The sequence below is a fragment of the Aplysia californica genome, unplaced genomic scaffold (genome assembly GCF_000002075.1).
Source record: "Aplysia californica isolate F4 #8 unplaced genomic scaffold, AplCal3.0 scaffold00254, whole genome shotgun sequence".
In the NCBI taxonomy this organism is placed as follows: Eukaryota; Metazoa; Mollusca; class Gastropoda; order Aplysiida; family Aplysiidae; genus Aplysia; species Aplysia californica.
The window spans coordinates 598,969-610,686 of NW_004797524.1; the positions used below are offsets into that span (position 1 = coordinate 598,969).

At 39.9% G+C, this 11,718-nt stretch overlaps 1 protein-coding gene across 1 annotated transcript in view; it reads left to right on the plus strand.

Annotated features, from left to right (window-relative positions):
* Positions 1-8,039, plus strand: part of LOC101858787 — a gene marked incomplete in the record, with an annotated part of 72,298 nt that extends 64,259 nt beyond the window's left edge. Inside the window, 2 exon segments of the mRNA XM_035970332.1 lie at positions 4,778-4,986; positions 7,516-8,039. Coding sequence (XP_035826225.1) covers positions 4,778-4,986; positions 7,516-7,838 — 532 coding nt within the window.
* Between the last annotated feature and the right edge of the window lie 3,679 nt (positions 8,040-11,718).

Here is an 11,718-nt window from a genome sequence, read left to right on the forward strand (position 1 = left end):
ACCCCCCCCCCCCCCCCCCCGGACAGTGCTACTGACTGAAGGCCATTCCCAAAGGGGGGATATTAACATGTTCTTATGCACAGAAGAATTGTAAATGGGCTGATTCATCAATGTATACTCATACTGTGCCGGAACAACATAGGGGGAACTGCTGCTTTTTCTTTCCTCATCCTTACTATCGTCATTTTTCTCTCTACTTCTTTTGTATGTTTGTCACTCTCTTGTGAACTGCTATTTCCGGGGTGCCTTGTTAGTGGAAGCAATTTTTGTGCTGTTGAAGCTAGAGAGGTGAGCAGAGTAAGCCCTGATTTCGCGTTTGGACTTCTCTTACTTACTTACTTGTCCTTACTTGTCCACTGTGTTGGGGTCACTGCAGTCGGAATATGTCCATCTCTGCCCCCCCCCCCTCTTCAGGACCCCCCCCCTCTTCAGGACCCATCCCAGAGTCTGTCTACGTATAGTCTCCATCATAATCTGGTTGGAGATCCGTCGGACTGGTCCGCACAGATGGCTGTGTTTCCCCTCTCCTCTTTGGATCCCGTTTGGACTTCTCTGCAGACATCCTGTCCTTAATAATAATAGTATATAGCATTTGTATAGCGCATATCCCCGCTCAACAGCAGGCTCTATGGCTTTACACTATATTATTACCCCAGCAGACCATAGAACACTCCGAAACATTCTCAGCTTCCCGGGAAGCATACAGTGCAAGCAGCCGATTAAGCGCTCAAACACTAACAAACTGACAATATCTTGCCCTTGGCGCTCATATGACCTTACGCAGCTGTGAGCGCAGTAAAACCTTACTTAAACTTTTTTTTAAATAAACTAAAAGTAATGTTTAGCCTTTTCACTGCTATGTAGAATGATGTATTCACTTGTGATTCCCACACTGGTTCATGTGGGTTGTTGGTGGATGCTCTGGTGTGTTTTGCTCTTTCTTTCCTATCAAACATCTATCGTTCTTATCTCTCCTCCTCCTTTTTGTGTTTGTTACTCTTTCGTGACATCTCTTAACTTCGGCGCTTTTATGTGACCTGATTGTTTTGCAAGTGCCGTAAAACGCTTACTAAAATTAACTAAAAACAGTGTTTAGCCTCTTCCCTGCTGTGTAGACGTACGTATTCACTTGTGGTATTCCAAGCTGATTCACTGACATTTTTTTGTTCTACTGGATTAGAGAAGTTGGGTTTTTTTGGAAAGCGGTTTTGCAACTTGTATAGATGCTTATTCTTTTTTTTTAAAAGGGGGGGGGGGTATGGGTCTGTCTGCCTTACTTTTTCCCTACTCTAAATTACCATTATTTTGGCGATGTGCTTCTTTATACTCAAACAAACAAACAAAAAATAACAATTCCCTGTCGTGCATTTGTCTATTGTCTACTCGCGGTCGATGATTTGTGTAGTTTTTCTCCTCCGTTCCCATCAAACATCTATAGACCTTTTGTCCACTCCTTCTTTTCTATGTACATTACTCTTTTGTTACCTCTATTCTTCGGCACTTGTATGACCTTATTGCCTTGAAAGTGCCGTAAAACTCTAACTAAAACAAAACAGAGTACGCGAGAGGTTGGAGGGCGCCACTGGTAGTTCCTACTTCTTTTCTTTCCCTCTATTGTTTCTGTCTACCTGTCTTGCATCTTCCCTACACTACATTACGACCGTTATTGTGTCCATGTGCTTCTTTTTTACTCAAACTCAAACTGCCCGTCCCTTTCCCGGCACTAAGTGACAGTTATTTCACCTATGGGCTTCACTTCACTCAGACGGAGCCGACGGGTACAAAGGGCACCACCACACGCCAACTGTTACTGTTCCTCTCATGAAAAAGACCCAGACCTTGAAACTGGAAATATGATATGTAGAAAATGTAGACGTACTTTGACGTACAGACGACCACCTGTCTCCACCTGGGATGCGTTTGATGCTGGTTACTTTTATGAGCTTGACAGTGGCCTGCTCCTTCTACTTCATCTATTAGTGCGTGTGTTCTCTAATTCTGTTTGTGGGTGGTGGGCAGGTGCTCTATTGTGGTTTGCTTCTTCTTTCCTATCAAACATCTATGGTCCTTATCTCCCCTTCTTCTTTTTTATGTTTGTTATTCTCTTGTAACAGCTCTAATCTTCTGGCGCTCTTATGACCTTATGCAGTTGCGAGCGTCGTAAAACCTCTACTAAAACTAAATAACTCTTGTTTACCGGCGGGCTTCGACTTAAGTTGGCTCTGGTAGGGAGGATCAAAGCAGCCCGCCTCCGAAATGGTCTGAATTCTGTTGAAGGGGCTGTACATCATATTTGCAATCATTCCAGTCTTTTATGCTGCAATAATTATAGTCGTATTAGTTCATCGTTCGTAATTAGTAACGCACAACTTAACAACAAAGCAGGTGGCGGAAGAGTGTGAGTTGGTTCTGAAGTTATTGTTTTTTTCGAGTGCTCAATCTCTCTCTCTCTCTCTCTCTCTCTCTCTCTCTCTCAACTCTCTCTCTCTCTCTCGACTCTCTCTCGACTCTCTCGACTGAGGTCTATGCTGTAGCGGTTAGGCGTTTTGTCGTCGCAGGCAAGAGACCCAAGTTCGATTCCTATGTTGGGCACTAGCAGGCAGAGTCGAAACCCACCTCCTTCACAATCTACATTGTGTCGATTTGAGCAGAAAATACGTCTTTATTAGTGTTTTTTTTAACGAAGCCTATATTCTGCTGACTCGGTAACCCGCAACTGATCTCACCTCAGCCTCTCTGACACTCTCCCTCCACCCCAGGAGGTACTGTACTCATGTTGTCGCTCGTCACACTCAATAATCCTTTGATCTGGGAGAAAAAAATAAGCCGAGACCTTGAAATTGGAAATAATATGAAATATGATATCTGCACAGAAAAAACATCGCTCTACGTAGGTGGTACCACTAACAACCAGCTGTGTACGTCAATGCTGGCGCGCCAAAACAAAAAACAAAAACAAATTATGAAATTCTAAAAAAAGGAAAAGGGGGGGGAAAAACGGAACCAAACCATCCTACTACAGAGACATTTCGGTTAGATATGCAAATCGACGGCCTGGCACGTGGGAACCGCGCGGCCGTGTGTATCTCTATATATACCGAGGGCGCCTGGTGGTTGTGGAGATTGTTCCATTCATATAATTCGCGCAGTCGTTGCTTTGGTGGCTTGCGTGCGCTTGGTCGGGAGCTGTGAGTTTGAGGAGCGGGCGGTCGTAGAAGTGAAAGTGAGTAGTTGTGAAGAGGAGTTACATTACTGCAGGTCGCTTTTTCTCGTTCTGTGGTCTCACCGTTTGTTGTGCTGAGGTGCGCTTTTCTTTCTTTTTGAGTTTTGGGTTGTCGGGGTTTTTTTCGGGGGGGGGGGGGGGGGGTTGCTGTTCTTTTTAAAAATCTATTTGCACCTCTTTGTTGTGTGTGTTATTTTTTTTTTATTTAAGGCGTTTTGACATCCCCATCGACACGATAATTTAGATCATATAGGAGGCGGGATTCTGACCCACTGATGATATACTGGATAAAATAATTTTCGGGAATTCGGGTCTCTTGCGTGCAACAGCGAAGTGTTAACCACTACATCAGAGATGCCGATTTTGTAATAATGTGTGTTATTATGTATATATTATATATTGTAATACTATTGTCGTCGTTGTAGTTATAGTAATGATAATTAATTTTTTTTGTTTAAGTTATAGTGATAATAACACATACTAATGTGATACTAATAGCAACAATGATAATAACTTTATTGTTATTATATTGTACTATATTGTTATTGTTATTATAATTCTTTTTGTAATGATTAAAAAGTAAGCATCTTCTTCTTCTTCTTCTTCTTCTTCTTCTTCTTCTTCTTCTTCTTCTTCTTCTTTTTCTTCTTCTTCTTCTTCTTCTTCTTCTTCTTCTTCTTCTTCTTCTTCTTCTTCTTCTTCTTCTTCTTCTTCTTCTTCTTCTTCTTCTTCTTCTTCTTCTTCTTCTTCTTCTTCTTCTTCTGTGGTGGTGTCAGTTGTCTAGGGGTTAAGCTACCAAACATCTAATCTTGAGATAACCGTTTCGGAAGTTCAGCTCTGTCCAATGTTGTGCTCTTGCCGAAATCAAACTTTGAAAAAGCGGATTGATTGAGGACGCCCTTCTTAAGCACTACTTATTTTCTTTGCCTCTGTTGGTTTAGTCTATTTGTTTTGCTTCTTTCCTGCACTAAATGGCCGTTATTGTGTCGATGTACTTCTTTTTGCTCACAAACTTCAACTCACTAGTAACGCCTCTAATCTGCGACACTAATATGACCTCTTGGTGCTGCTAGTGCCGTAAAATTCTTTCTAAAACTAAACAAAAACAGTTATAATAGGCCAGTTGTTTAAATGTACTAAGCACATTTTTTTTTCTCCATTCCAGTTCCGTAATCGATTATATCGGTTCGCATGTGGTCAAGAAATATTTTGTCTAAATTCGTATTCGAAATGTTGAAAAATGTAATTTAGGTACAGTTGGTAAACGAATAAAACAGTGGGACTATTTTCTCTTGTGGAAATAATGTATTGCTTTCTGGGCTTCTAACATTTGAACAACGGCTTACCGAAGATATGATTATGACCTTTGGGTTGCAGGCACCATAAAACTCGTACTAAAACTTATCTTAAAACCCTATTTTCTTGTTTTGTTTTTCTTGAATCATGACAATTTGCACAGTGTCAACACATTTTTAAGTAACCTACAAATATCAGCACCAAAATCAGGACAGTGGGGGAAAAAACCTTAATTTTTAAAACTTTTTATACTTCCAGTACACCGTCCAGTGTGTGTCTGAACCTGTCTGCTTTTAACGGGACAGTTCCGCTCAACGAGACGTGTCTTCCGGTGGAGTTCAACGATACTCTCCAACACCAGGTCAAGGTCGTGCTGAACGAGAGCGGCTGGAGTGACGTGCACTTCTTCATCTACAACGACGTCAGTCGGATACACGTTGTGAAGTCGTACTACGGATACGATCCGGGTGAGTAGCAGTCTGGGTGAAGCGGTGAAGTGGATGGGTTTAACGCCCCTTTCAGCACTTATTTATGTTATGTAAGAGGCGGGGCCTACGAATTTAACGTCTTATCTCCGAGACGGCTGAGCCAAATGGGTGGGGGATGGGGGTCTTATTACGCTCCCAGAGACACCACATATGTTATTCAGGAGGCGGGCTGCTTCTTGTACATCTCAGCAGAAAGACCAGACTCTCGCTAAAATATTGTCTGCCCTGTTCTATATAGGAATCGAACTCGCATCTGTTTCATGAGAAAGGATAAGCATTACCGTCACATCACGAATGCTTGAGAGAGAGAGAGAGAGAGAGAGAGAGAGAGAGAGAGAGAGAGAGAGAGAAAGAGAGAGGGGGGAGAGAGAGGAGAGGGGGGGGGAGAGTAGGGAGTAGTTGCTTTAATTTAATTGCTGTTTAGCGGAATAATCTCATTTCTAATGGCTACACAATATTTTCTCTTCGAAGATGGACCGTGCATATCAAGCTCATCTGTAAGCTCGCTCGCTCGCTCGCTCTTCTATACAAAAGAATTCGTAATTGTGGTCTCTGTAAACGATGTATTTAATGTGATATCGATTGCCAGTAGCCATTTGTCAGATCACTCCGTGAAAGTCTTTTATCGTGTAGATAATGTGTGAAACGGTTGTGGCGACCACAGCCGTAATGGAAAGCAGTTTTTTTTTTCCCGGAGGACGCTGACTCTTTATTGACAACAGCTGTTGTTTATGCTTAGTTGAGAGTGGTCTGGCCTTCTCCTCTTCTTTTTTTTTTCTTCCCTTTTTTGATCGTTTGTTCGTCCAGGGTTGGCTTCTCGACTTAGATTAATCGTGTCCTCATCCATAGACATGAATTGATTGGAGAGCGAAAGAAAGATAGGGAGGGGCGGGGGGGGGGGCACATATACACAAATAATCACACAAATAATCACACACACACACACACACACACACACACACACACACACACACACACACACACACATACGCACGCACACACTCTTACACATACACTGATACAGAGAGAGAGAGAGAGAGAGGGGGGAGGGGGGGAGGGGGGCGAGAGATGGGAGAGATCCGTTTGAGTAAATTGTACGATCACACAAAGTATTCCGTAAAAGAGAAAAGAAAAAGACGGACAGTTAGAAAGCAGATAAATTTAATTTATAGAAAGCAGAGTTTACCCTTAGATTTCTTCTATCGCAAGAGAGTTAGTGAGAGAGGAGAGAGGGTGGTGGGGAGAGAGTGTGTGAGTGTGTGAGAGAGAGAGAGAGAGAGAGAGAGTGTGTGTGTGTGAGAGAGAGAGAGAGAGAGAGAGAGAGAGAGAGAGAGAGAGAGAGAACCACGTGTGTGTGTGTGTGGTTGGATGGGGGTTGGGGGAGGGGGGCATGGTGGGTGAGGGGGGGGGGGACTCTGAAACAAATGCTGGCATTGTCACTTGTTTGAATGAAGGACCGAATGTGGACAAGATTTAGAGAATTAGAAAAACTACGTATAACACCAGTTATGTTTCCCGCGGGAGTTCTTAAAGCTTTCCCCCTGTATCTACTCTGTTGTCAAATCAGTACCGTATGGCCGGAGGATGGAAACAGAAATCATGACTTTGTCTTGTAAAAGATGTAAAAGAAAACACGTTTTATTGTTATTATCCTTTGGGAAATTAATGACATTGGCCTGCCTCCAATATAATATGTTTATTTTCTTTTTGCTTTTTGAGTATGTATGTATGTGTTATTGTTTTGAAGCAGCTCAGTGTCGCCAGCTGTTATTTATGTACAAATCATTGCCGTGGGATGTGATTTTGGCAATTTATCTGGTTTGCATTAAGTGCTTGCCATCTGCGCCCCATGGAGAAATATATATACATTGTATATAAATATATATATATATATATATATAGATATATATATATATATATATATATATATATATATACATACATATACAAGCAAGCAACCAAAAAGAACAGCAGCCGCTGTCAAATGCACGTTTCCAGCATTTAGACATGTATGGAAAAAAACATCTGATAGGGGCCTACGTTTCTGGCTCGGAATCAAAAGGTTCCAGTAACCATGTGTTACTGCTACAGATGGCACACATTGCATGCTGGAGCCCCGAGCTTTCTTTCGGTGCTTTCAGGTGTTGTTTGTTATCGGTTCAAAGAGTTGACCAAGATACATGCACACTGTCTCAAGAGTTACCATTGAGGTGTTTCAAAAGGGTAGAAATACAGTTGGTAAAGATTTACTTTTGTTTGATCTAGAATACATGTTTTTGCTCATGATCAGATACTTCTCAAAATCGGTGTTATGTTACTGTTACCATTTTTACCTGCACATATTTGAATATTTAAATAAAATATTTCTGGTTCTAATTAAGCTTTACTTGAAAGTTTTGTTTGTATTTATTTTTCTTGTGGGCATTGAAGCATTATTAATGTTCTATGATAAACGTTGATTTCCTTTCCTTAATGTCAGTTAATTTTTTAATGTCATTTTATCTCCAGACTCCGTCAACGTACCAGCGTTGATTCTGCCCACAGTATTTGGCGTGATTGGAGTGATCATTGTACTCCTTGGAGCCGCCTACATCATGCGTCTCAGAAAAAAGCCTCACGTGGAAGTGGCCGACTTCGACTTTCACCCCTCTCTGACTTCCACCACACAGTCGGAGCCCAACATCAGAATATCGAGACTCACAAACAGTTTGAAATACATGTTCTCAAGGAACCGACCACAAGTGCCACTTAAACAGCGCGAGCCAACGGCTCAGGCTCCTCTGAAAGATGACGCTTCGACTGAAGTGAAGAATTTTTATGACAGTTTGTGAAGATATTAATGCATGTGCAAACAAGTCAGAGGCCCAGAGCCAGAACGTTCCATCAACAGTGATGAGGAATTGCAGATGGGCCATTGTGGCCCTGGGCCTGTGAAGTCCTAAATAATAAAGTTCAATTTCAGGGAAAGTTTTGCTACCAAAGTAAGATTTTTATATAATATATTAAATCAACCACCCCCATCCCCCCCCCCCCCCCCCGCTGATGGCAAATGTACTGAAATGGTTAATTTTTGTGAATGACAGATTTTCATGTCTTTGCATCTTGTTTGAGCACTGTTACTGCATTGCATTTTGTGAAACTGAATCGTGTCTTTTGATGATACTTCTTTTCATTAAAGAAGCGATGTGAGAAGGATGAAGTCTGCTTTGAAAAGTCAGAGACAGGGAACTTTTAATTTACTGACTTCCCTTGTTTACAGCAGAATTAATACTTTTTGGTAGTACTTTCAATGGAGACAAGAGTTTGAATTTGTAATTTATACAACATTTGTGAAATGTTTCAAGACTGTAGTGTAGCTATTTTGTTTTATTTCATAGAAGTTTAATATTTGTCTTTGTTACATCTTAACAACACTCATTTGTATTTGTGCCAATCATGTCTGAAGATTTTGTTCCCATGTGTATTGTGCTAGTACTTTGATTATGATATGAAAATAATGCGGATGTTGTGACTTGTCTGTAATTTGATTACACACACAGGCGCTCTGCAGATGTATATATATTTAGCATCCAGCATCATTCTCATATATTGCCATGGTTTTTGTCAATTTTTGAAAGGTTATTTATAAAAATACATACATATATATTGTCATGCCATGAACCAATCCTAGTCATCACATTGATTATGATATTGCTCAAGTTACACATACTGTATACAGTTGTTTTTTTTAATGCGATTTATAAAGTAATCTGTAAATTCAAGTTGTTCACAAAATGTTTAAAGGATTCTACTGCATTAGATCCCAAAAACATACATGACACTGGGCGACTCAAATCAAGAATTCGAAACGTTCATGCTTAATGAATGGGCAATGCTAAAAAAAATTGTTTTAATTTTAAAAAGCAAGTGAAAAGACTCGGTGTACAGTATGTGTATTGCCTCAAGTGACCTAACTTTCATGACATACTTGAAATTGTGGAATCAGTTGGTGCTTTTTGCTTTATGAAGAGCAGCAAGTGTTTTTTTTTTGGTAATGAGATTACTAGCAATATGTTTCTATTTGTTCATCAGTTTCCCTTCCTCCTCATCAGTATTAAGTTAGCAGAAGTGTAAACATAGCATGGTGTGCTGTGGGCTATGAACGAGGGTAGGTACAATCCTTTTTATTGGAATCAGTAAAGAGCTCTAAGGAATGCTCTGTTTCTAGACAGTGGCTGACTTATTTAATATGGAACTGCTTTAAAAGATTACCTGTTCTCTGATTTTTTTATTCTCTTTGTAAGAACCATTCATGTTTGTTTTGTTTGAGAGATTTCCATGTTGATGGTTCCTCATATGAAAAAAAAGCCCAAGAAATTTATAGCATAATCTCTACATGACACTGTCTTTCATGTTTCAACTGTCCACTCCTGGCTATACATTTTGTCGTGTAAAATACTGTGAACAAATAATGATTTTAAATCCTGTACATACTTTTCCATTTGTTTTTACAGCTCTCCTTCGTGTGAAGACTTCTACAAAGTGTCAATCTCATTTCTTACGATGAATATTTCATGCTCACGCTCACTTTCAATATTGCTTGAGTCATATTTTGAGCTCAGTCGTGTATTTCTCTATGGTGATGGGGAGAGAGCACAAAGTACTTCTGTCTGAGTCAGGTGCTTGCACTTTTCTCAGCTCAGTAAAGATGAAGAAATATATGATAAAAGTGAAGTATAGCCCCCGTGCCTCCATTTTGAACAGTTTGACCTAGTACTAGTATGGGTCACCATTGGGAGAGTGGGGGGTTGTCATAGTGGGGTTTACAGCTATATCTTCTGGGAATATAGCTAAATTGTATACGTCGTGATGTAGGAAGATATCGGGGGTTAAACTTTACTTTTACCAGAAGTATTATTGAACTGGTGGGAGTTAAAGTTTGTTTCTGGGCATTAGATTATACTTTTGCCTGCGCTCTGAAACTCTACTTTCATATACGCTCTTGCTACTTAAACTAATGTGAATTGGCGTTTCAGTTTACCCACTCCCTCTTTCAGTTTCAGTAAATTGTTTCTTGTTATTTTTCTATACCAATGATGAATTTGTGGGCTCAAAGTTGTGGAGTTCTGTTCGCAACAGCGAATGGAACCTTTTGTCTCAGGGCTCGCTTTGTTGATTTCTTAATGAATGAAATTAAAAGTTTTGATGAAGATTTATACATGTTGCCTTCCTAATTTTGTTCTTTCTCATGTGTTGGTACAGAAGAAAGTACTTATAACTGCTACTTTTCATCTGTTCTTGGGACTGGAAACAAATCTGTCACAACACAGTGCAGTCAAATGCTCATTAATTTTTTGGAATAGGAAGTTATTGAATTTGTCTTAAATCTTCATTTATTTGTCTTTATTTTTATTTTTAAAAGTACCCAGGTTTCTCAAATGGAAGTCGGCATATGTGCGATAGAATGAGGTCGGGCTTGCCTAGTGTCTGAGATACATTTAGGGAGACAGCGACTGACAAAGTTTGATGACTCCGAAAGGTTGAGTGTCCTTGGAAACTGGAAATATGTTTTTAGCGTTTGATGAACGTTTCTTCAGTAGAATCCTAAAATAAATGGGCTTTTAAATGGACATAAAGGGTGTTTAGTCCAAAAAAAAGTGGATAAAATTTGCCCAATGGTCGGAAAAATTTTGGTTTCTTCAATTTCATCATTTTGTCGAACACCTGATTTCCCCAAGTTGCCTCACAATTTTACTAGAATTAGGTTATAAAAGCTAATAGTCTGTGTCCCTCCTTTTCGGTTTCTTTCCTTAGATACATTTGTGCATATTCTTTTTGAAGGGTTTCAAGAAAGATACAAGATAGAAAGAACATCTTCAACTAACTGTGGAGATGGATGAAAAAGAATGTCATATAAAGAGTATTACATAAAATGTTAGAAGTATTATTACATTTAATTATATATTTCCTCTACTCCTAGATGTTTGCTTTTTGCTTTTTTTTTTTTTTTTGGGGGGGGAGCAGCTTGTATTTTGATGCTTCAGTGCTACCCATGCCAACTTCCATATTCAAAAAAGGTAAAATGACACATGAAACCTTGCCTGGCATTGTGCGAGACCAGTATGTGCCTAAGAGCTGTAAAATAGAATCTATTGTGTTTTCTCAAGATATGAGAACAATACGTTTATTTCCCATTCAGGGTTCATGCAAACTAACTGCTATAACTTAGGTGGATTCTCATTTTAAAGTCATTTTTAAGCACATGAATTTGTTGAATACAGTGGTACTTTCACAAAGTATTGTATATGCTCAAAATAAATTTTAAAATTCATAACCTTGAGTACACGAAAAAAATTAATTAATTACCATCTGCTAGTGTTGTCATGCACTCTCCTCTTTCATCTGGTGACTCGCTCTCATGTTTATGTGCTCACAATGATTGTAGATCTGGTATTAGCCTGTATAGTTGTAGAGTTAATAGGATCCAGTGATACAGAGGCTTGGTGTGTGGCTCTAGTCGACCGTCACCTTGTTCTCAACTTTCCTATCAACTGGAATACACGAGCCTGTACACTTTTTAACTTAGGGTCTGTTATGTGATGAGAGCTTCCATATATGAACACATTCATGTGTTCAAACGCATACATATACCTCCCACATGCGTGCACACATACACACTCACACACACACACACACACACACACACACACACACACACACACACACACACAA